The sequence below is a fragment of the Pempheris klunzingeri genome, chromosome 1, assembly GCF_042242105.1.
Source record: "Pempheris klunzingeri isolate RE-2024b chromosome 1, fPemKlu1.hap1, whole genome shotgun sequence".
NCBI lineage: Eukaryota > Metazoa > Chordata > Actinopteri > Acropomatiformes > Pempheridae > Pempheris > Pempheris klunzingeri.
In genome coordinates, this window is record NC_092012.1 from 29,774,443 (window position 1) to 29,801,374 (window position 26,932).

At 40.4% G+C, this 26,932-nt stretch overlaps 1 protein-coding gene across 1 annotated transcript in view; it reads left to right on the plus strand.

Moving 5' to 3' along the window:
- The window catches only part of cemip (cell migration inducing hyaluronidase 1), a 154,610-nt gene that overhangs the window by 85,852 nt on the left and 41,826 nt on the right, over positions 1-26,932 (plus strand). The window contains exons 6-11 of the mRNA XM_070827803.1: positions 1,129-1,308; positions 5,962-6,032; positions 6,128-6,223; positions 8,119-8,240; positions 13,291-13,438; positions 16,671-16,862. Of these exons, the coding sequence (XP_070683904.1) occupies positions 1,129-1,308; positions 5,962-6,032; positions 6,128-6,223; positions 8,119-8,240; positions 13,291-13,438; positions 16,671-16,862 (809 nt within the window). The remainder of the gene's footprint in view (positions 1-1,128; positions 1,309-5,961; positions 6,033-6,127; positions 6,224-8,118; positions 8,241-13,290; positions 13,439-16,670; positions 16,863-26,932) is intronic.

The following is a 26,932-nucleotide window of genomic DNA, read 5'->3' on the forward strand; positions in this document are numbered from 1 at the left end:
TGTGCTAAATAGATGATTGAATTTTTAAAGGAGGGGACAGGGTATTGGGCCGCATTCAGCCTCCTCTAATTTACTGCCATTACAATTTGTCTGATGAAAGGTGACAACCATAAAATCCACTTAATAAATGGTTATTACAGCACGGTAATATGCAAACTGAGTCAACTGCAGTTAAACATTGAAGAATAATTAAACAATAGACTGTAAATACTGCCCTGAAGTGGGGTAATGTTTTACTAGTGAATGCTAGTGATTGTTCAGCTGTGTGATCTTGGTGTTTTGCTCATGAGAAGTTATTTTAGCTTCAATTTTTCATGAAGGTTTGCTCCCTAATTTTGTAAAAGCTGATCTTTTTAGTCTTTTTTTTTTCTGTAGATAATCATAGGGCATCATTAGGAAGGTTCATTCTCTGTTTAGTGTCCTTTTACATTCCTAATTCCATTCCTTAATCAAGGGTAGGTTACAAGGTTTTATTTAGTTTGATTTATCATTTAGTCATTTATAATTTTTTTTTTGTACTTTTTCTTTTTCTTAACTCCATTTTATTATTTTTATTTTACTTCACTTCCCTTCAATTTCATTCTTTTTTATGTGATCGCCTAAACATGTTAAACTGAAAGATACCACACAAATAAACTTATTTGTGTGGCAAATGGAGGAAATTTAAAGGACTTTCTTTATTTTGATGAATTCAAAGTAACTTTGAAACAATGGTCTGTTTGCGCTATTATAGGCTGCATATCAGTCCGCTCCAGTCCCTTTTTTTTCCTCTGAAGCTTGCTTTTCTTGTTATGAGAAGCACCCAATTCCTGCATATTGCTGTTAGATGTGCTGAGAACCCATTTTCACAAATAAACCTGCCTTGCTCTCTGTTATTCCAATCTTCCTATCCAGAATGCAAATTTAATGCACCCACTGGTATGTCTCTTAAAATATAGGAATTCAATCTTTTTACTTACAACACAAAATGGTCATATGTATGTTGGAGGTTGCTAGAGTGGTTGATCCATAAAGAGGACTGTTTTACATGTAGGGTGGCTTTCAGAACTAGTTTTCCGGCCTGTCCGTGTTTTAAGGCTGAATTATTTTGTTTCTTTACCTCGTTCCATCTGACATTCACCCCCACAGGTTTGACACATACCGCAGTAAAGATGAGAGTCGACGCCTTGCAAAGTATGTGGCTGGCGTGGAGACGGGGCTCATACTGGCCATGGTGGTCAATGACGAGGGCTCTAACAACTTAGAGGACTCTGCCAAGAAGAGCCTCTCCAGGCTGGGCAGCCAGCACATCAGCAATCTGGGCTTTCGGTGAGCTCCCACCATTTTCATCATTTTTCCTCTGGAAACATGTGAAGGAAGTTGTCATTTTGATTTTCTGAGGCAAAGGCAAAACTAACATACATAATTAAAGAACAGTAGTTTAATAGCTGAATCAATAATGGCAATAATTATTAGTTAAATCCCACTGCTCAGTACTATGAGCTCAACATATCTGCTCAGTTCTTCCAAGGCAAACTGTTAGGTATTCAGCTCGCACCATGTCAGGAGAGAAAATGTGTTTTTCGAAGCTCCGAGCACTGTGTTGTCTGGAGCATTATTTTATTGATTGCTGTGAATTAATGAGAAAATGTTACATCCTCAGGTGAGTCACAGTGTGTAGCTGCCTTTTTGTAATTAATCCCTGCAGCTTTTTGGGGCCCTTTAGTACTTAAGGATGATCAATAAACTATCTCTAATGTAACATTTTTAAAAACTCACTGGCTATTTCGTAGGTACATCTGTGCAATCTACTGCAATGCTACTGTCACGAAGTTTAAATTCTCTGTAATGTCTAAATTCAATTGTGAATTGGTGTTGTACCGACAATATTATATTGAGAGGTCTTGGGGAGGGTGATATCAGAAATGTCTGCGTATAATGCAGTCAAGTGCAACACCTTCACTGACTATGACCTCAATGCTACAACATAATTGATTTAACGTCTGAATGACGGTGTCAATAAAAAGTCGTCTTTATGGCTGAACAATTGTATGGGATTCGACTCAACAGTACACGTGTATCTAATAAAGTGGTCAGTGAGTGATTGGTCCTTGACACAGTCAACATGGGCTTAGCTACAATAAATCCACAGTGGATTTATTGTAGCTAAGCCCATGTAAAACCTAACTTAATATGACAGCTGGAGTCACGGAAACATTACGAACCAAGACAAAACCTATGTGACGTGTCAGTGAAGGAAAAAGGAACATTCTTTTGCATTCAAATAGAAAGTTTAAATTATAAGCAGTGAAAATTATCAATCTTTATCACACTCAGGGGTTTTGCACCTACACTGTAGGTACATTCCTGTCTGCTAAAAATGACATTTACATATTACTAAATTATTTTCCCAATTCCATTATGATGACAAATGTAATTGCAGCCTGGGTTCATAGGCAAAAACTCGGAGTGAATGACGCGCTATAATTATCTACGTTAGTGGAATTACACAGGTTGGTTGGGGTGAATGGTGGGTGTGGAAAACACACATGGCTTTGACTCCAGTGATCAGGCTTTAGGCAACAAAAGTACAAGTTAACATTAGGGAAAGACTGAGGACTTTTTCTGCATTGATTTGCTGCTGCCACATAACCACGAAAAAGATATCATGATAATAGTAATAATGCTACAGTCGCTATGAGTGGATATTGCGTTGCAACAAATTTTGCAGGACTAACCATCATTAATTATCAATATCAATCACATACTCAAACACATACTCTGAGATGCATTGTGTTTTTTTCTCAACCCTTAATTGATGTTGCAAATTAGTTGTATATACACATAATTTTAGGAGATAATGAAGTGGTTAATGTTACAAAATATTGTTTAGCTTCAAGCTGCTCGAGGATCAGCACATTTTGATTCATGCAGTACACAAAACAGCAGCAGCTTCCATTAATCACCGAGGCAGAGTGCGCTCAGCACAGCCAGACAGCTGTTGCACTGGCTGCAGACACATTTACTCTCCATCAGAGCGGTGTGCATTCCCAGTGAATTGAACACAGCAGCCTCTCAGTGCTGCTACAGTGTGTTAACCATCATCTCTGCTTCTCACAGCAGTGAGCTATACGTTTTGTTTCCCCACTGTCACTCCCACCAAGTCACCAACAGGTGTTGTTTCTGTGCCACCTGTGCACCATTGCACCATGACTGTGTTTTGTGCTTGAGGGTACCGGACGGACCCGGTGCACGGACTACATCCTGTTTCGCCCTTATACAACCAGCTATAGCCTTCGCGAGCAAAGCCTGTATGAAAGAGAACGTTTTAAGATTCTTTTAGCATAGGAACAGACCTGTGAGCTGGTGGCCCCTATGGGAACCTTTAATAAGCCAAAGAAAAAGCTGGTTGAGAGCTGTTTGTCCAGTCTCAGCTCAAGTTATACACAAGCTGAGACCAAGATGGGTCCCACATACTATGTGAATGTGGATAGACAGTCTTCAGTGTGGCATGAGCCTGAGAAGGGATGAACTCACCAACAATAATCACGGAGGGTCGCGCCTGTACTCATAGAATCTGGGGTTCAGTAACAAGCATTCACACCTATTTATTTTGAAAGAGGCCAATGGCTGCAAAAAAATAAATAAATAGAAAAATAGGAAAACAAAAAACAAAGGAAAACATGTTTGCAGGCCAATGGGAAAGACTTTATTGTGTGTTGGGCCTTGATGCACTTACAGAGGTAGGGATATGTTATCTAATGTGCATGGGTGCACACACATAGACCCCTCCACTGTTGAGAGGGCTTTAGTGATGCAGGCTCTTGCTCTGCAGAATGAGTTTAGGGGGAAAAAGTTTGGCTTGTCAGTGTGTTTTTGTGTGTTAGTATGTCAGGAATGCACTAGAAATGGAAACTGATTCATGGCGTGATCACAAACACCCTGGAGATGTCTTAAAGTTACTGACATAAGGGATATCGGAGTGGATACGAATGTGTACACTTGTGCACTGTCGAGTCTTGTTTGAGGAATGTGTCAGTGCTCCTTTTGTTTTTCAGAAAAAAAAGAGAGCACAACTGTTGGCTGATAGGCAGCTTTGCATAGTAAACCACACGCTTTCTGAATGTGTTTTGTTTTGCACAGCACTAGTCAACTACAATATCACAGGCCTTGTTGTGGGCCGTGAGAAGATGCCGGTGAATGTTGGCAGTGTGGGCCCTGTGGTTAACCTCCAAGCCAGGCGGTGTTATGAAACTGAACGCTGCTGAGGAGACCGCAGGAAAAACTGAGAGGGCTTCATAAATGACATGAGGACAGGGCACGGGTTAACATTCCCTTTCCCAGTATGCACTTCACTCCATGCTTGCGGATGCTGTGGAGGACAGAGTAAATGGATGGGAGCGATGGTGAGGCGGCAGGGGGACTCCTGCCTAATGACTCTTGTCGCCTTCTCGGCTCACACTGTTGCCAACAGGCCAACTCTGGTGTCATCAGGGGAGAGAGGCTGTGTAATTTGTGGTGCACCCAGAGACATTTTAATAAGCTTGAATTTATGAGACACTGTAGACTCTGCAACACACACTTAGTTATGTAATTTGCATATGTTTACTTCAGCTGCCACAGCGGACCTGGTGGCAGCACAGAGAAACACCTCTGGTGCTTTTTTATGTTTTTTTTTTTTTGTTAAAGCTCTGCAACAATTCCTTTAAACCCTGCCTTTGTCATTGTTGTCACAATGTGTGAAACCATTGACATAAATGTGAATTACTTTATCCATGCTTACCTGCTCGCTTGCTCCATCTCACCTGAGCCATTTTGCACTTGCAGATATGTAGATTTTCTTATTTGGGGGTTAAAACTAAATTCTCTCTTCTATCAGTTTGACTTAATTGAATACATTTATGATTAATTATTATATGTTTTTCAATAGACTTCCCTAAGGACACATTCTGACAAAATGTCATCATGTTTTGCTTCTTTGCGTGATGATAGGGTAGGAAGTTTTCTCTGCTCCTTAGATATGGATACTTTCTGGTGTCATATTTAATAACGTTGGTAGATACTCACCTTATTTTGGGATTTATTCATTGAATAAAATGTCTAAGTCACATCCCAATAAAGAATATAGGCTGCAAAAAAATAAATAAATAGGAAAACAAAAAACAAAGGAAATCATGTTTGCAGGTACATGATAGCACCTTTAAAGCATTAATTAAGGCTTTATTCAATTTAGGTATTCTAGTTGCAGCCTGAATTATAACTTTAAACGTAGATACATTTCAGATGCATGCCTTACAGTATTTTGTCAATTAACAGTAAAAACATAATGTGCTAAGTGTCAGACTAAATCAACTTAATAACTTCATATCACCACCAAAAAATTAAGCAATACTGTCTTGTTGCCAATTGAAAAAGAGCTGGTTCAACCAAACGTCGTCGTTTTCAGCTCAGGCAGCAGAGATGTGCACTGTATACTGAAGGTCCTCATCTCCATCTCCCCAACACAAATGTCAAACCTCTGTGTGACTGATGCACAGTTTACACATGCTCATCCATTTGCACAGACAAGGTGACCTCTTACACACAAACACGGAGACACATACACATGCACAGCTTTCCTGTTCCTCCCTGTCAGCCAGCACGTCATTACCTGAGTGATACATGCTGGGATGGCTCATTTAATTACCCAGACTCCTCACTTGTGGATCAGCCGCTCACTCTTAATGTCATTCAGAAATATAATGCCACCATCTGTGTGTGTGTGTGTGTGTGTGCGGTCTAAAGTAAATGTTTCTCCCTTCCTTCCCTAATCTCTTATTCATTACATACTATATATGTCTCTCTTTCTCTCTGTCTGTCATCCTCCTGTCCTCTTTTCCTCATTTTCTGTCCTTCCCCACCACACTTCTGCTTATGTCTATCAAACTATTTCCTATTTTTTTCTTTTTCATGCTTCATCTCTCCTCTCTTTTCCCTTCACAGGCATCCCTGGACCTTTATAGTGACAAAAGGTGACACTTCTTCTGTTGTGGAGGATCATGCTGTCTATCAAGGTAGGAATCAATATTTTGCCGCCCAAATGATCTTATGTTTGTAGTAAGAAAGCACTCATGCTGCAAATGATCTTTGTGTTTGTGTGTGTTTTCAGGGACAAAAGCCTCCTCAGAGGCCCTGAGCTCTCGTGCTTTCCAGTCAAGTTATGGCGAGCACTTCACCGTCACCACCAGCAGCCAGTGGATGCAAGGTAACTCTTCTCACACAACCACGCATGCACACACACGCACACACACACACACACACACACACACACACCTGAAAAAGCCAATGTTTACAAAGTGCATCTCTCTCCTGGCAGTTGTTAACAGGTTTGTTGTGTATTCTACTGTATTTGATAAGATCACACAATTTCTCAGTTTTGTGGGGAAAAGTCTCTGCCTCTGAAGAACATGTTAACACAGCGCATGTGGGATTTACATGAGCCACAAGGAACATTGTGGTGGGGAAAATGAAAGAGCCATAAATATGGGTGTGTATACAAATAGGCTATTATCAATACGCACACTATTTGCTGAATACCAGTGCACTACCTGTGCCTTGTGTTTATTTGGTGTGTCTTATTATGTCACTGCATTCCCGTTTTGTTTCCCGTGGGTGTTTAACCATTTTCTCAGGTAGTGTTGAACCATAACCAAAGTAAATATTTTTAGATCACTATGTTATCAAGTCATTCTGAGCCCCCCCCCTTAGTATTATCTAAGCCAAGGGAATGATGTGAACATTTGAAACTGTATTTGGGGTTGTGCAGTAACTTGTGTTGGAAGCAATGTACTGACACTGTAAAAACAGTAAGTGGCTTTTCACTGACCAGCTGTCTCAGCTGACCTCTCAACAAGTACAATAGAGAGAAACAATGGTAAGACCTATTTGCATGTCTAAAAACAGTAGTGTATGCCAAAATCTGGATCTAGTTAAGTAGAGAACAAGCCCCTACACTGACAAAGTAACAAGAAAAGGAAAGAAACATGAATGCATGAATATAACCAATAAATCTTTCACATCTTTTGTGAAATGATATGAGCTCAGGTTCATCCCACACAGTGAGTTCCATTTGTTTCTCAAGGTGACTACAGCAAGCTTTTCAGACTTGTGAATGTATATATAAACACATGGGCCATATGTTTGCTCCTGCATCAGTATCAGGGATGATTTGCAATATTGTTAACTAGCTGGTATAAAGCTGATGTGCATTCTACATGTCCAAACTCATTGGACTGCTCCCTATCACACATATGACAAACCTAAAAAGTGTTTCTCATTGAACAGGGTTTCTAATTGGATATCTAACTCTTGAAATATTAAAGTCATCATTTATGAAATGATCACAGCAAAGCCTTCAGAACGCATTGGGCTCCATGTTTATTCAGCGCTTCTGTAGGTCTCTCCACTGATAGCCTTTTTATTGCAGCTTTATTATTATTTATTGAAAGGAATATGATGGAATGTAGCTTAGAGGCTCTCTCAATAACTCCACACACATGCAGACGCAGGCAAACAAAACTTCTACACCTCCATCATCTCACTGGGGCTTTAAATTCTTCCTGAACTGTAATTGATCAGCCTCAGTGATATTATCTTTTCATCAATACCTCTGCCTCACACCCAGCCGCCTGGTCTGCTATTATTGACCCCTCCTTTTTAGTTCAAAGCTGATTCCAATTAGATGCTTCTCATCTCCCATCTGATAGCAGCTCTTTTAATGAATCTGCCACTCTCCAGCATACAGATATGGTTACATGCACATTATGCAGATACGCACACTTTCTCAGATTGGTTGAGAATGTGTGTATGTATGTTTGATAGCAGGCCATACGGCCTCCTCCACTGCATCTAGCTTCAGATTGAAATTCAGGCCCACCATCAAATGCACATTCCCCGCTGTGGAAGCCAGACAGAAAACATAATGGGTGGCGAGAGCCCCTCAATTACCCTGTTACAAATGCTCTCTGACAGCCTAAATGGACTACAAGTCAAAGCCTGACATAGATTAGTCTAATATCTACTGCTTGGCTGTCTGACCACTGAGCTGGGGGCTATTGGTGTGTGTGTGTGTGTGTGTGTGTGTGTGTGTGTGTGTCACAGAGGCAGAATGGACAGAATGGTTTGACAGGGATGATGAGAGGGGATCTGGAGACTGGGAGAAGCTGTCTGATCTGCACGAGGCCTATCCAGACCGACTGTGTAGCAGTCCACTGGACATCCAGGTAAATCTCTTCTTACTGCTTCAGAAACACACCATATGAGTGTGTGTGCACAGTCACAGACACTCACACACACCAGCCTGACAGCATGTGCAGTCACAAAGCCAAAGAGACGAGAGCCGCTGATTCTGGCAACTGTGTCATTATCATATTCCTCTGAAGCAACATGAAAACCCGCTGACAGGTTATCAGCAGAAACTCTAAAACTTTAATATTGTACTATGGTATAATTTCAGTCACAATCATAAAGTCATAATTCTTTCTGTCGTTTTATCCAGAAACCCTCCAGCTCTCTCTATGTAAATGTCAGACTGCCTGACGTTACATCTGTTTCCAGTAAATTGAAAAGGTGGAATATTTGAGGAAATTTTTAGTTTCAACTTTACAGTAGTAAATCTGCTAATTACATACTAATTACATGCCTGTGGCGTTCTGACATCTTCTAGTTTAAACGTCAGCTGCCTACGTCCCAGCACTGTTAACAAGCCCACAATTAAAGGAGCGCTCCAACATTTTGGGATAATAGGCATGTTTGTTGTCTTACCAAGATTCCGGTTTGAGGACTGTGCAACACATCCTAAACAAAACATCCTTATCCTTCTTATGATTATATTAGAGATGTGATGATATTAACATTCATTACTCAGGTTATGGATTTTTAGTATATAGTAATAGTAATATAGTATTTTGCATAGCGTCATGTAGCATTTTGTAATTGTCTTGTACCATTGACATTAAAATCTGTACGTTGGACGTCAGTATGACAAACTTCTTAAAAACAAATTGGATGTCTGAAATTAATTACAAAAATGCCTTTCTCTTCTTCGGCACCCCTCCTGCTGGTGGTGTCATAGGCCCTAAGTTGTTAGTCTTAAGTAAGGTGAATGTCATATCTAAGTCATCTGAGTCTCACTTGAGGTCAAATCAGATGACTTGAGGCCACACCTCTGCAATGATGAGCATCTTGCAAACCTAAATCGATGGCTTTCTTGTTGTGCTACAGTTGCACACAAAATGATTCAACCCCCATTGCAAATTGGCAAAATTCACAAACTTTCAGCTGTGTTCAATGAACAACTCAGATAGGAACAACTGAAATACCTCAACACACCTAACATTACAGGTGGTTTCTCCAAATTCAACACAATATGCCACTTCTAATGACTACTGCAGTCTCAAAATTATTCAACCCCTTCTTGACAGTCATTTTTAGTACTCAGTAGAGCACCCTTTGCTGCTATGAGCTGCAGCAAATGTGATGCTGTCAGGACCTGACAGCGTTCCTGAGGATTCTTAGCCCATTCCTCATGGACAATAGCCTCCAGCTCTCTAATGTCCTTGAGTTTGCGTGCTGCCCCCGCCTTCTTCAAATCCCACCAGAGATTTCAGTGGGATTCAGACGACTGTGACGGCCACTCTAGTATGTTCCAGGACTTTTTCTGAAGCCAAGCCTTGGTGGACTTGGTGGACTGACGTATGCTTGGGATCATTGTCCTGTTGGAAGGTCCAGTGAGCTTCAGCTTCCTCACAGACAGCATGACGTTTTCTCCTAGAGTTTCCTGATATTTGATTGAATCCATGTTGTCCTCCAAACACTGCAGGTGCCAAAAAGCAGCCCCAGAGCATCACCGCCGCCATGCTTCACTGTAGACAGAGTGTTCTTTTCAGTGTATGCGTCATTCTTCCTCCTCCAGACATGCCTCTGATCCATAGACCCAAAAAGTTCCGGTTTTGTCTCATCGCTCCACAGAACAGAATCCCAAAACTTATGTGGCTTATTTATATAATTTCAAGCATATTAGAGCCAACCTGTGTTGTGCTTTTAGGTCAGTAGTGGTGTACATCTTGGAGTTCAGGCATGGAGGCCTTCAGTGTTTAGTATAAACCCTAACCCTTACTGTTGAAACTGAAACCTCAGTCCCTGCTGCCAACAAGTCTTGCTGCAGGTCTTTTGCAGTCACTCGAGGGTTTTTGGCCTCCTGCCTCCTCAGAAATCTGATGGCAGCTTTGTCTTTCTGCCACATCCAGGTAGTGAAGCCAGTTTAGCCTTGACCTTGCAAACTATGCTTCCAACCGTATCTCTAGGAACATTTTTTTTGTATCCTTTCCTAGTTTATGCAAAAGCATCAACTCTTAACTTTCTGGACAATTCTCTTGACTTATGACCCATATTTCTAACATGCAGCCAAACATCACTGTGAACAAACTCCTAGACAGTCCAGGTATTTGATGTGTTCTATCTCAAGCACACCTGATGCAACTAATGAGGCCCTTGATTAGTTGCATCAGGTGTGCTTGAGACAGCACCTGATTTGCAAATGAGTGCTCTTATTAGGGATTCAGTTCAGGGGTATGAATAATTTTGAGAGTGCAGTAGTCATTAAAAGTGGCATATTGTGTTGAATTTGGAGAAAACACCTGTAATGTTAGTTTTGTTGAGGTATTTCAGTTGTTCATATTTCAGTTGTTCATTGAACACAGCTGAAAGTTTGTGAATTTTGCCAATACATCTAGGGGACCTGAATACTTCTGAGTGCAACTGTAGGGTAAAAAGAGAGTTGTGTCAAGTACAGAGAAGGAATGTTCGAGGCACGTTTTTCCTAGCTCAGCACAAAGACAGAGGCAGATGGAAAGTCTTAACATAGCTCCATCAGACTGGAAAATACTCCAAAGCTGTTTTATTTACGTGTTATGTGTCCCATAAAAGAGGAATGTATTTGTAAGCATTTATTTGAGCATTTGTTGACCAACAACACTGACTCACCCAGCATCTCTAGTCCTGTTCTCATTGTGATTATGTAAATAGCTTCCCCACTAACAAGGTACAACAGGCAATGCACTACTTGTTCAGTACAAAAATAAGACTGCTTTGGAATTCTGTGTCTGAATATGAGCATTCAATTTTTGCACTTTTGTCAGAGGTAGGCTACCGTTTATTTTTCTGTTGTACTAGATGATAACACAAAATAATAACTACTATTGATGCAATTATATTACTTATAAGTAGATGTTTCTTTTTCCCAAATGTGAACTCACTGCCAACATTAAGATTATTCTTTTACATGGGCTCTTTACATGGAAATGGGGAAAACTTTAATGCTGTTTGCATTAAAAGTTTTGTCTTGAAATATATGTGGTAATATCATTGTTGTACATCCCTTTTCCTAATAAACCTTTTCAAAAGACAAATAATACTCCAGTGACCTTTAATGTTACCATGGAAATCTATGTATATATTGAATTTTATTTATACATGAAATTTTGAAACAGTGGAATCCCTCATGCACATGAAAACAATTTGAATACAACACAGGAATGGCAGGCTCCACCGCTATATTGCAGGAAAATTAATTGTGAAAAATTGGGTTTGACTTCATTTTAAGAATTACAACTTTAAACTCACATGTGTATGTTGTAACAATATTAAAATGTTAAATTAGCTGTGTACTAAAGTGGAGCTGCCGCACGGATGGCAATTCCAGCTGGTCAGTGCTGAGCCATCCTGCCATTACTGTGCTGCATGGGACATGACACAGCCATAACCAATGAATGTGGGTCCAGCCTGGCATCATAAAGGAGCAGCTGTTAACCTTCCACGAAGATAAGCAATACTGCCAGGTCTGCCCATACATCCTCCAACACCCATTCCATCATTATAAAAAATAGCTACCGTAGGTTTCAGATCCTCTTTTTTTATGACTTCTGTGCAACAAAATAACTTGCATCTCCTTTTTTGATGCCAAAACAATCTGCCCTTTATCTTCTCTTGGTCTCCTACTGGACTGGCCCTTTTCACTGTCTGACAAATTAAAAAATAATCCCAAATAGATTGTTGGCATACAATAATGATCTCCAGCAATCTTAGTATCCTAGTTTATTAGTATCTGTCTTCTAACATGCAGTTACTGCAGTGGCTGCAAATTCATTGTGTTTCTGCAAACATTTAGGCAGGACTGCCATGTCCTTCCTAGGCTGCCAGCTCTGTGTGTGTCATCATTTTCCACAGTCTGGACATAGTCAAAGTTTTCCTCAGTTTGCATTTTTCACTGTCTAATTTCCCTCTGTGGGATCTCTATTTTTAGGAGCCAAGTGCTTTTATGTTGTCTTGTTCCAATATGTTATGTAATGCGGTTCTGATTTGTTGGATTATCTGATCATCTTAAAGAAATGAATGATAGCACTTCTCTGTTGGCTTTTTACTGTAATGGTAACACTGAAGGCCATTGGAGTTCAAGAGGTCATTGTTTTTTTTAGAAAGGTTTATGAGGGAAAGGGATGTACAACATTTTAATGTCAAGAAATAGGAACCACATACATTGGCTCTATTCTGAGGTAGAATCTGCTGTATTGCGCAATAGCACTTTTAATGAAAGCCACATTCAAGTTTCACAGTTTCCATGTAAAAGGCCCATGTAAAAGAGCAATTTTAATGTCAGCAGTGACATTAAAATGGGAAAATGTTCTAAATGTTTCTAAGCTGTAGAAAAAAAGAACGCAGTCATTAAATCCATGTACCTTGTCAGAAGATTGACTGACGTCGACTTCTGGAACTTAGTACTTGTGTCCAGACTGAACAATGAGCTGTAATCTGCAGTGGGCTACAGGTGGCCTTTCTGAAATTCTTGCTGCTTGCCAACAAAAGCCAGACTCTAGACAAATACCAGATGTCTGGTGCAACAACACACAATTTTAGATGCATCTAAACAAGGGATGTCCTGATGCAAGGAGGCCAGCCAGACAAGCTATAGACAAGAGTATTTCCCAACATTTTGAAATGCTCCTTTATTCATGAGGAACACTTTCACCTACAGTAGGTGTATCACATTATTAACATTAATGTTTTGGAGTTTAACTCTTCATAGTCTCTCGTCGGCGTCAAAGACACAAACACACAGAAAGCAAGCTAAACAGTTTTAATGGGAAACACAAAGGTAAAATGAAAAGTAGTAAAAAAACGGCCATTTTACCCCAAGACTCTGAAGGGTTAAGAAGTGCCTTTGCAAATGATAAGCTACCCTCCATTGATTTTTGTCATTAATTTTCCCTTGTCCAGGCTGAAACCCATGATGGCATGTCTTCCAACCAGACAGGAGATGTGATCTACAGGAATGACAAGGACTACGGCTTTGTCTGCCTCAACAAGGACCAGGCTCATGGCCTCTGTCGCAACTACAGGGTCCGCTTCCTCTGTGGAAAACTGGGTATGTTCATCGCTTACTGTCAGTGCCTCTGTGCATGTTTGTCTTGTTTGTATGTATGTGTTCATGTATCTGCGTGCTTCCACTTCTACGCCTTTTCTTATCAATGGGGTAAGTGGACTGAGGATGAGCTTAGGATGATCGATGTCTGGAAATGTACAGATATGAACACTGTCCTCCAGCTAGTGTGCTGTGTGTGGGCATGCTACTATGGTTGGAATGCCTGGAGCCCACATCATCATACAGGAAAACACTGCCACAGAGTTCACAGGCACTGCTTCAACCATGCTGAGATGTCACAGACACACAGACAGATGTCTGGGCTTGTCTGTGTGTGTGCCTGTGTGTGTGTGTTTAGGTTATTGTGTTATGTGGCAATTGCAAGGGAGCTGGCGTGATCTTTTGTCAAGAATGACACTGGGTAGAACCTCTTTTCGTCACTGTACACATACACAATGTGATACAGTACAATAGTACAAACTCACTCACTTATTTATTCAGAACTGAGACTATTTTTTTTTCTCTAGTTAAGCTCTTACACAATTGGACAGCAGATGATAATAGACAGAATAGAATTTAAAAGTTAAATCATGGATCACAAACACGACATCAAAATCAAGCCAAGCTGTCAAGACTTAAGCGTTAAGGAGGAGGAGAAGTGAAGGTGAACCCTAACAATTTGTGTTTGAATTGTCATAGGTCAGCTTGTTCTGCTTGTATTTTCTCCAATTTGTTGCTGATGTCAGTGGAGAGTGTAGATAGTGAAGACGACTATAGGAAGTTAAATAAAAAAAAATCACACTAGACTTCTCCTTTTTCTCCTTAGCACAATTCTAGTGAAGCCATTGCACTGCAGACCTTAACATTATGTTGTTGAGGATGCAACTCCACTTCTATAACAATGCTTATTACACTACAGTCTACGGTCTGATATTTTTTATATAACAAATCAATAGAACATTTTTTGAATGCTTTAATTTTTTCTTAATACTTTCTTTAGTATGAGGTTGTGTAATAAGTGATACGTTATCACTGACACGGAGCCCACTTGTATCACAAAACAAATAAAAGAATGCCAGCACAGTACTCTGGGGGGGGTAAAATTAAAGCATGATGTGGTCTGATTTAGTGCAAAAGGACAAATGGATGAAATCTGATGCTTAACTATAAATCCAAACCTGAGCCATAAGTGTTTACAGTGGGGATCTTGTTAACCCCCTACATCAACTAGAAATCCAGCATTACAACCAGCCAACTCCTTATCATTTCACAATGGAATGAAGCATAACAGAAGTATGTGGAGCTGGGAAGGATAGTAATGTCTTTAGACAGGGGGAGGCTTTTCTGCTTTGATACATTAACGGAAATTATGAGAGAACTGAGTTGAGCTAATGGAGGCAGGAGAGGGAAGTGGGTTGGGGGCAGTCGATATGCAGCGTCTGCTCTTGTCAGATGATATCTTTGCAATCTAGTGGCCAGCACTGTGCAGACTGGTACTGGGTAGTGGCCTAGTTTTTGTGCATGTGTTGTGTGTGTAGATGATTAAGTGGCAGAGTCTTAGCATGTGGTTACAATATCATGTGCAGGATAGTGTCTTTTGAAAAATGACTACAAGCCATCCATGCATGTAATTTCAGTCTAAGTTGGCTATCGTGCTTCAGGCATCACTAGTCAAATCCTTCTCTGTTCACGAAACCAAGTGTGATTACTCAGAATTAATCCAGACGCTGCATGATCAAGTTACAGCAAAACAAACATGCGAGAGTATTATTCTGTAATTCAATCGACAACAACAACAAGAGCTAAGCATCCTCACATGAATCCCATGTTTGTACCTGTCTGAATATTCTGCATCAAGATAAGATAGGTAACTCTTCTTCTTGTCTCACATAGAAACATGCAGTAACGTGCAGTAATGTTCGGTAAATCGTTCTGGATTACGCTGACTGATGATACCATTCATAGGTGTATCACACTGCTCAGCCTCTCTGGGAAAGCTCATGGTGGAAAGGACACTCCAGACAATTGTTGACCCCCTGTGGTTGTTGTGCCTGGTCACTGATTCTCTTCTTGAGTTTCATGGACAGGATCTTCTGGCACATTAGTGTCTGATATGGTGACCTCAGGATTGTGTCTGTGCTTTCTGCTGATGACGCGGTTCCTCTAGTTTTGTTGACCTGTACCGCACTGGGAGAACGCCAGAACGTCCGAGTCTCCTCCATAAACAATTGAATAACAAGGAATTTTACAATCTCAGGGTCGAGGTCATAAAATAATACATAGCAGATTAGTCATTTGTCAGCAGTAATAATATGTTTATTGTAATGATCTCCTTTCGTGGAGAAGGAAGATGCACCTCATGATTTGCCATTTTATCTACATCCCAAGTTATGTCCATGGTCATGAGATTTGGGTAGTTTGTGAAAGCATGAGATTGTGAAGACAAACGATGAAATGACACTCACACATGACATAATGTAAGTCAAAATTATGAAATCAAAAGGCTTAAAAATTATATATATATAAACAATATTGCTTAAAATCTGCATTGAACATAACATACACTACTCACAAAAAGTTAGGGATATTCAGCTTTCAGATGAAATTTCAGGATGAACCACCACCAATACATTTCCTGCTTCAGTTAGAATTGGTATTTAAACAGTCCTCCTCATCGTGCTGTTCACATTCTGACATCATGAGACCAAGACGACACCTAACTATTGATCAGCAGCACCTCAACACTGGAGGCTTCAAACAGGTCCTCAGACAGAAGTGTCCACTGAGCTTAGAGGGTCGCAGAGTGTCATCAGGAGGTTGTAACAGTGATACAGAGACTGGAAGAGTCACAGAAAGGAGAGGAGTGGATGTCCTTTGGCCACGTCCCAATTTTACGTTTACCCTCGTTTACCCTCCACTGTTGTTAGATTTTCTTTCAATAAATTGTTTAAGATGAAGAAACTACCATTGCATGCTGATACTTAAATGTCCTACTTTCATGATATAATATCACTGTAGCATTCACTTTTTACATTTTCCATAAATTTCACCTGAAAGTCGAATATCCCTAACTTTTTGTGAACCCTGTAAATATGCACACTGTGGGCTGTGGGATTGGGTTTTCTCCTGACTAGTGTTGCTACATGTGACTTTGTAGGCCTGTGTGAGGGCAGCAGTTTGTGTGTCAGCCTTGTTGCATTCTACAAGCTCTAACTCTCACCCTCTCCCCCTGTAGTTCGTCCACAGGCCTCCATTTCCATTGATATACTGTCCAACAGCAGCATCCTGGAGCTCGCTGACCAACCAGAGGGCTGGAGGTTGGGGGATCGGGTGGTGGTGGCCAGCACCGACTACTCCATGCACCAGGCTGAAGAGTTCACCTTGCTGCCCTGCCCTACCTGTTCATCCAACCAGGTCAAGGTCCAAGGTGAGAGAATCAGTGATCTACAATGTTTTACCATGCAGGGCTGGAATGTAAGGTTGTGACATGCTCAGGAAAGATTTATGTAGTGTCTGTACCTGTTGGGAAGAGTGTAACTTACTTTCTCCATTCATATTCTCCTTGCCTGTAGTAGTGTAGTGTAGAGTTTTGAAGTGACCACTGGCTTAAAAATTGGGTCAAAAGTGGCCCACTAGGCTCCCACTGTCCCCATTATTCTGTAACTAAACAAACATTGATTCATGGAAGTGCAATGTGGTTTACTTTTTTTTTTTAAACATCACATAATTTCTAGGTCGTGGGATAGAAGTACTTGGGAATGTGTGTTGCTCCTTCCAATAGCAAGAAACTACCAGACTGCTGTTGATTTTGGGCGCTTCTATATGAATCATTTGGCTTTAATAACAGTGAGATATTGTGCTCTTGCACTCAGAACAGGTTTAAGTTTCTGGTAGAACCTATTATATGAACTTCATTTTGGTGTGATACTGACTGATTATGTACGGTGTGCTTTGCCTGTTCATTGGCTACAAGTTTTCATACTTAATTATGTAGAATTATGAAGGTTTTGAAAGCCAATATTTATATATAGTAATGCAGTTATTGGTTATATATTTGTTTTTGGATTGAACCAGCTAACAGTTGATAACAGTAGTGTTTCCCATTAAAGAGTAGAGTGTTTTTGAGAGCAGAGCCATAATGGAGGATGCCACAATGCCCCATGTTAGAGCGTTTTTGTGTTTTGCAGCACAACATCACTGACCTATTAAAGTCAATGAAAAGTCTGTCCTTCTGTTTGCTAGATCTTCTTCTGTATATTCTGTGTGCATGTGTAAGACAGAGGAGAAGAGTCATCTGAATAGATTGGACTTCAGATTTTTTTGAGCCTAAAATAGAGGAAAGATATACTTAAGCTTAAAATAGGTGTATCAGAGAGAACTGAGGTGTTTTTCTGCTCTAATCCAGCTCCTGTGGGTTGCGTCTGGCACAGCTCAGTGTCTTCTATATGAGAACTAATGCGGTCTCAAACAGCCCATCATCCATGGAAACATGGAAATACTTGTCAGCAGGCTCCCCAGCTGCAGTAGATGTCATGTTAGACGACCGTGGATTAGCTTGTATGTATTGTTTGCTTCCTCTTATCAGTTTTGTGTGTACGGAAAAACAGGCGGCAAATTGGTGCTATACACTAGCAGCTGCTGTTCTGTTCACACACTCCACCTGCCGTTACTTCGACCTGCTTTGGGCCAGTTCCTTTGGTTCTTCCTGTATGTTCAACATCACATTGTTAGAAAAGAGTGCAGATATTATGTCAGAGCTACTGAATGGTACCGATACGGCTAAATGGGTAGATTAAATATGGGAAAAAACAGTCAATGGGAAAAAGCAAACGAAGGCATGCAAACAAATATAATATGAAAAATGTAATCTTGCAGATTCATCCAGTTTTGAAAATGAATATTTTAACACCTCTCCAAAGATGGCAATGTCAGTCGGTCAATTATCTTCGTGCTCTGCTCTCACCATTCAAGTCTCACCACAGGTAACCACTGAGTTTTGCAACATCGATATCTAAAAGGACATTCTAGGTCAGTGGTTGAGGCTGTAAAAGTCTCGATCACAAACACATTTTTCATTTCATTTAAAGGAATTTCATTCTAAATCGTCAAAGTCAACACAACTTTACTAGCACTTAAAACACAAACCTTTGTTGCAAAGTGTTTGGCAAGGTTAAAAGCAAAAGGTGGCACAACAAGAGACAAGCTGGACTAATGAAAAAAGACCTTGTACATAAAACAAGCAGTGGAAATACATCAGTCACACTGAAAGGTAAAAATGTGCTTCAAATCAATACTTTAAAATGGCAATGCACTCTGGTAATCTTCAGCAGTACGTGTATCTTTTGGGCATTCAATCATATGATCGTTCGATCACAAATCACACAAAAGGGATTTTCTGCAAGACATGTGAAGACATTTTGCGATGAAAGTGGCTCCAGCTTGACAGGACTCCCTGACGCATATTTGGAGCTAGAGGCAGCAAAAGCTATAACCAATGTATGAACCTGCGATATCTCCCCATTGTCAGAGAGCGTGAGAGTCTATGTCTCACAACTCTAAAACAATTATGTCCTTAACAAGGTCAACTGGCTTTTTTTCTACGCCTGCTTATCATGACAATAAACAATAACATGTAATAGCCTCAGTTTACTATTATTTGTAAGTAATTACAGACAAGATAACCTTCACAATATTAAAAATCTCATAACAAAATGTAGGCTACATCTAAATAAAGTTTGATGATGTAAAATAACATGTTTGTTTAGCTACAATTAGGAAATTAGTTAACTTGTATAAGACTAATAACTTATAATGCAATAATGATACCCATTATTGTCCACAATCTAAACCCCATTCCATACTAAACTGAGGTCTCAAGGTTCATATGGACCAAAATGAAAAACAGGTTATGTTTGCGGTCACTCCTGTTTTAGCCATTAATGGCTTCAGCATAAGGGATAAAGAACTCTGACCATCACACAGCAGCAAGAATGATACATGCATTTCCAAATTCAGAATGAGGGATGTATGCAGGGTAGCACAGCAGTGGTCACATCATTAATTATAAGTAATTGTTAATGATCCTGTCAGGGTGACAGGATTGGTCAGGGTAATGGTGAAAGACATTCTGTACTCAAATGGATGAGCTGTGACACAGAGATTTCAAGTTTATCCAGTAAAGATCTCCAGGAATGAAGCAGCAGAGTCCTGAGCTCCATTGCTCTGTTCCAGCCCACGTTAACCCCTAATGTTCATTTGGTCTGTCAAGTTTTCTTTTAAATTTCCGTGTGCACGTGGCCCTGCAATTTCCTGCCCTGTTTACCAATGCTAATTACTAATAACTGGCTCATGATTTCAACTTACAAGGTTAATGGGATTCATCATTATAAGAACACATCATGAATCTGAAGTAGACTTTTCTCAAAACACATTTAAGAAAAAATGTTTCAGATATTGTTGAATGATGTCTTTGCCCCCAAACCCCAAACACGTAAATAAATTCACATCACATCAACATCTCTGCCTTAAGTTTTTGAATCTATTTAACAAACTAAAATAAAACATGCCTATTTGTGAGCATAAAAGCGCAAAATGTTTTTCAAAAGGGATCTCAGAACAGAAAATGCCTCTGGCAAACCATTAACTTCAAATGTGTTGTTGCCTGTGGTGTTCCCCCTACATTTTGGACAGTGCACAGAGGTCTCCTGCTACTGTTCTGCACATGTTTTGCAGCCAAACACTGTGTGAACACTGACTCCTCAATAAACTCTTAAAAACGAAAAACTAGTCATTCTGTGCCTGTGTCCCCCCATCTGTCCTTAAAGTGATGTTCTGGATGATATTCAGCTTTAAAAACGTCTTTGCTGTTGTATCATTATGCCATGGGCTAGTACACAATGGTTTGCACCAGTGCTTTGCATCTAGTTAATTGTAGTCAGGATGAGTTTTTGACTGGCAGCCATATTGGTGAGATCTCTGATTGCTGCGGTGACATCTGGTAGGTTCTGTGACAACAATGAAAGCTTTTGTATTTACTCAGCGACCTCTCTGATGCCTGCAGCATCTTCATCTTTTCAGCTTTCACAACCAAAAACCATAATAGGTATGGACTGTTTGTGTTTAAATGGTTTTGGTAGTGGTGGTGCGGTGGGAGCCGAGCTATTTGTTTAGAAGATTCGAAAAGGGGAAAAAAAAAGCATCAACTAGATAATAAAATCAAGGCTTTATATTTGAAAACGTAGCTTGGCCAAGTCAGGGCTGCTTATTACGAACCTCATTCAATTAAAAACGTGACATTTGTCTCATGCACAACAATATGGCAAACGGTGGTGGGTGCAAGTTCAGTTTCCATTCATGATTGTGGGAATATTTATTTTTAAGTTGACAGGTTATCAGATACTCATTCAAAACTGTTAATGAAAATCAAATCATTTTTTTCACATTTTTGCTAATCTCTTTTTGACCATGAAAATGCCTAATATTTTAATTTTAATTTTGTATTTTAAAATGAAAGCCAAGTTCCGTTTCGATTTAAGTAAAGATTAACAGTCAGTCCGTTCAGACAGTGGAATAACAAATGCCTCAACAAGTTACACACGATACGACATGAATAAATCCCCATTTCAATTCAATTCAATTTCAATTCAATTTATTTGTATAGCCCAATATCACAACAGAGTGTCTCATAGTGCTTTACAAAGTTCACTGATATAAACAAGTGTAAGCAAACAAACAATCTAATAAAGAGTCCAGCAGTCGATGAGGCCGATGGATCAGTCCGAGGCATCACCTGCCCTTTATGACCCTCCTTCTTCGGGAAGGAAAAACTCAAAAAACCCAGTGGGAAAAGAGAAACCTCCGGGAGCACCACAATGAAGGAGAGATCCAGCTCCCAAGGACGGACAGGCTGTAGCCTTGGACAGACGCACATCCATTTCTGTCACCTTCGCCTTCATCTTGACTGTATGTTGGCCAGTGTCAACAGCTGTTGTGTCAGAATGTGCTCCTCCATCACATAGTATTTCCCATAGAAGTGCCCTCCGCATTTAGGCTTAGGTTTGGTTAAACTATGGTTAGGCATAGCAGAGATCTCCTGGTGGAGATCTTCATCGTACTGAGTTCACTTTTCTAGTTATAACTTGGGTTCTATTGTCATAGTTCTGGCCATAGGATCTTTATGAACTGTGCTCACCAAGGTAATCACTTAGAAGTTCTTAGAATACCACAATATTGCTTCAAAACAGTTGAATATGTCACAAAACATGAACTGTCATACATATTTGGAAGAGAGCTCAAAGATGAAATTATTTCCAAAACTTTTCATTGTAAACATCAGTCTCAGGTCAATTCCAACGTCCCATACTCACCATAGTTACGTACACTTGTGGATTTATTTCACTGTGTAGAATTATCATCATATGATTATTAGGAGTGTGCTCACTTTCAGTTTGATCTCCAAATGAAGTGGTAAAAGTCACCTATTTTACGACCTGCATGATTGTCTCAGTGTTCGTATTTGTTTCTCCAATGGATCTATTTTAAAAGATCCTTTTGCAAGTACAATGTTAGGAGCTGTTACTGTAACTACAACCTCCAAGGTGAAATTTCAATAATAGAAATCCACAACTTGCCTCCGGAATCAGTGACTGCTCCTACTTTGCAACTCTATTAAAACAATATCAGGCAACATTTCCTATCTAATGGCTTATTGCTATCTTTGCTGGCAAAACGATGCCATTTTTTCTCAGGATGAGATCATTTTTATTGAATACAGAGTGAGGAAATGTGATCCTCCTTTGAATACAGCCTATGGTGATTTGGAATGAAATCCCTGTTAAACTATGGCATTTCTATCTGTCTAAACAGCTTAAAGTCACACATTGAAACCATCTTTATTCCTAGGAACCCTTCCATGAGAGTTAAGGCTGAGTCTACGGAGGTGTGTGTGTGTTAGTGTGCACATATAAACACCCAGTTTGATAGAGGCCAGGTTGAGACAGCCTAGAGCAGTGTGTGGGAGTCAGTGGAAGGTGTTTGGTCTGACTCGGGGCCAAGGGAAAGTCTCAGCCTGCATCCTGGAGCACTGCGTGTTCCTGACTGGGCCCATTCACGCTGACACACAAATAGACACACTGACACGCATGCTAGTATGAACACATAAATGTGCAAACACTTATTTTCTTTCTCGCTGCATCACACACACTTTCAGCTACAGAGCTCTGCAGGTCAGCCTTGTCAGCGCTCACTGTTTTGCTGTATGATTCAAATGGCTTTTGTCTTTGCCTCTGTCTCGGTAACCATAGTGGCCTAAAGTCGGAAGTAACGTGACATGACGTGCCCTCTCATAGCTGTCACTTCCCAACACAGATTCACGCAACAAAAAAGTCAAGTTCTTGTTTGTTCTGCCGTGGATATAGCCGCGGCGACCAGGGTTTATTTTCATATCTCTGCCTGAGTTGCTGGCTTTCCTCTTCTGCCCGGCTGCATCAGAAGATCAGTCCATTATAACCATCCCCTCCCACCACCATCATCACCCACCACCCCCTCCTTCCTCTCTATTTTTCCTTGGCTCTCTGACATCACCGGGTCTTTGGCCATTAAGAGTGGAAATCCTATTTTTGTGAGCCTGAGGCTGCTCCTCAGAGCTCCTGTCACTCTCCTCCTGACTGTAATCCGTTTCATTAATTCCTGCCCGCGTGCCACTTTGCAGCACCGTTTTTGAACATGCAGTGATAATCAAGTCTATTCCCCAGCCCCTAAGGTTATGCACAAACAGGGAGGGTGTGTTGTTTTTGTCGTTGGCAGCTGAGAGCTGGGAGATGCCTAAGTGAGAAAGACAGATAGCCCAGGGCTATTTATCAGTTTGCTTCCAATAACTTGTGCCTGGGTTTTACATGTTGAACTTTTGACAGTTCTAAATGGCATAAATGATGATGAGTGCAGAAAATAAATGCTGTGGAGTGGATCAATGGCCTGGAGCAGTTGTGAACGATTTAGCATTATTCTATTTTTATCGTGACATTTACCTTGCCTCACAAAGCCTGGCTGAACCTCTCCTGGTCAGTTTTCACTGTGAGAGTTAAGTCTGGAATCCACTGAAAACTGACCACTCCCAACAAATAAGTAACAGTTCTGGAGCGAAACATAAAATAGCCTCAGTTTCCACAGTCCCAAGGGGTCACAGACACAATATACAGGTAATCAGTCAATCAATCAATCAATCAATCAATCAATTCTATAAATTAACTGAAAACTGCCCTAGCAGGAACAAAAAGACAGGGATCTAGCTTCCTGGTCTAACAAACACAGGAGAAAAAGCTTCAAACAAAAACTGGCAGTCCACCCCTACTGATCAAAGACAACTAAAACGAAGGTTGGTCACAAAACAGGACTCAAAAGGACCGGTTGGGAGATGAGGGCTGCTAGACACTGCGGAGCGGGTCAGGACGCACGAGTGGAAAACGAGTTGTGCCGTGCCGTGACGTGTGCGAGCCAAGAGCCAAGCCAAAGAGAGAGCCATTCCGCCATGTTGCTCTCTTTGTAGCCAATATCATAGGACACGCCCCCCAACCCGTGTCTACAGCGGGCAGCCCCTCCAACCACCGCTGGGCTACGGCACACGGTCATTTGCATTCTGCGGAGGAAACAGAACACATACACACACACATATAAATACGACCATGGTTGTAACACCTATAAAAATGATCAATACCATGAGCATTGATCAGATGGCTCCACTTTCCACCAGAGTTTCAGGTATTCTCTGTGGAGCTGGCCTTGTGCATGGAGGCGTTGTCATATTGAAACACAACAACTTGCCACAACCTTTAATCATGCGTTTGAGACAAAAAAGTCACTAAAATAGTACCAAAACTGTCCATATACCTTTGGCCACAAATTGGTATAAGCATGACTTTGAATGGGATATTGTTTGCCCATTCTTTTTTGAGTTTGGAGGACAATGTACAAGTAGGAATTTGAAGGAAAGACCAATCACCACTCACCACTAATGGTGTAATTATCTAATCACGTTCAGACCCTTAAAAATGACATGCATACAATAATGATACTGTATAATGTATTTCACTATTCATCCAGACCACTGACTAGCTAATGTATATGATTTTGACAGCCACTCTGCGGGTCCTCACTTGCATGCAGAGAAAGAAAATTGACCAGATAACATCTAAGAGCCAAATACTTTTTCTTTTTGTACCTCTGCCAGCTGATGGAAGTCTTAATGTGAGACTGTGTGACTTTTGAAAGAAGAAACGACATTTCTTTTCACAAATGAAAAGTTTAAATTATAGCAAGAAAACACATTTTTAGCTCAATACACTCAGGAGGTTTGCTGCTAGAACCCAGTTTGTTGGCCATGACCAGTAGATAATGTGTAGCCATTTTACCATTTCATTGCATGAAAAGCACAACATAAAGGATGGACTGTTGCACATTTTGATTTTCCAGTCCCAGTTTCACAGCATTAAAGGAGAGTGGCATCAAGGGAAGGACCAAATGCAGACAGCCGAGGCAGGAGGTTGATATCAGTGGTTTATTTGAATAGAAATTTTTACAGACAGACACGGGTATGCAAGCAAGCTGGTACTGATTCTAACTGTGAGCGGACAACATTACAACTATGACAATGTGATAAAAGAAGAAATAAGAGAATGTAAGTGGACCGGTGTATGTAGTGAGTGACTGATGAGAGAAGAATGAGATGCCAGGGAGGAAGTGGGCAGGGAAGGCCAGGAAACTGCAGAGCAGTTGAGGCAATTGAGAACAGGCGTGTAGATGGGTGGGGAAAGGAGGGAAAGTCTAAGACATCTGGTGGATGGATGGCAAATGGCCATGAAGGGGCCTGGGAAATGAAGCATGTGGTTGGAGAGCAAGACAGAAAGACAGACTGTGACCCCTAGGGCTCAGGAATTTACCATGTTGGCTCGAAAACATCGCTCTTGTGATTTAAAAATTACATTATTATTAATTATCCTTTCAGAAAATACATTTCAGTATAATGGCGTTTGCATTACTTATTGACAATTATATTCTTGCAGACGCATGAGATGGAGCTGAACTTTTGGCATATTTTAGATCCCATCTTTTGAATGTGTGGTACCAGCCACAGCAGCCTGTACTGTACATGGCAGCACCTGCTGAATCTCCATGAATAAAGAATCCATTTGAATTTTTACACAAGAGTTAAAATGAAATCAACAAGGTGGTTATTCCTTCCCAACAAAGCCCATTATCAGTTACGGGACACTTACTGACTTAGTAGTAAACTGGGATATGAAACTTTGTCTTTCAAGCCGTGGCTGTTGATGTTTTAAGTCTGAGCTGCAATGAAAGTGTTCATTTGTACTGTTTGAATCCTGGCTATGCGAGTGGAGGGAGTAGGAGGATAAAAAGAGATTAAGCAGGTGGGTGTGTGATCCTCTGTCTCACAGATTTCACACTTGAACATTTCTTTGATTTCATTTTTTTTTTCTTGGCATCACTTTGTTTTTCCTAATCAGCAAATTTCTGTTGTTCAGGATGTAAACGTGTAGGAGTGGAGGACGTGTGGAACGGAGCCGTTATCGCTTCGGCACCAGTCTCCCACTTACTGTGCGATTTTGCTGCCCTTTTCTTCTCGTCCCTGCTTTTCATGGGATCCCCTTTGTTCTGCCCAGCATGACTATCATTTACTAAATTGTAAATTGGATAAAATACATAATACCGTTGTAGCTCTCTTCATGACAACAGAGACACGGGTTGGTTGTTTGAAATGGGTGTTTATTGCCTGGGCACGTCTTGTTTCTCTGATGCATCCGCGATTTAGTCGAGCTTTGAGAAACTAAATCTCAGAATGAACATATTACAAAGTACATCAGCAAGGTATACATGACATTGCATGAAAACAAATGAACATACAAAGTGTCGTTTAGTGCAACATGAAACAAAGAGCATTCTGCAAGTAAGTCCAAAAGTGTCTTTGACTGTTTGACTGCTTTGGCTTCAGGTGTCATTAGAGACTTCTGCTCATGTACAAAGTTCATCACAAATTGTCGTATTGGTTCTACAGAGAATTCAAGTTCCAGAAAATGAAAAGTCATAAATATAAGCAATGGATTAATACTATCAATGCAATACTACTGGCTTCACCTTCTTCTGTAGCCTATGTTTATTTTCTACCTGTTGTACATCAGTATATTCCAGAACTGTATGGGACAAATCTATTCAACCACATCAGATTTAAATTTCAACTTTAAATCAAATACATTGTTTATTCATTGCATGAAATTATGGAATCAATTATTAATTATAATTATCAATTATGCATCGTGAATATAAAGCATGTATGCAACAGAACCTCCAAATGTATTTTTCAAACTTGCTAGTGTTATGTTGTGTTCACACCACAAGCGACTAAGTGTCAAAACAGCCATGCGAGGCCAGCTACCCTGATGCCAAGTCACCGTTGAGGTATCACTCAAGTGCTTGTGTACCTATTTA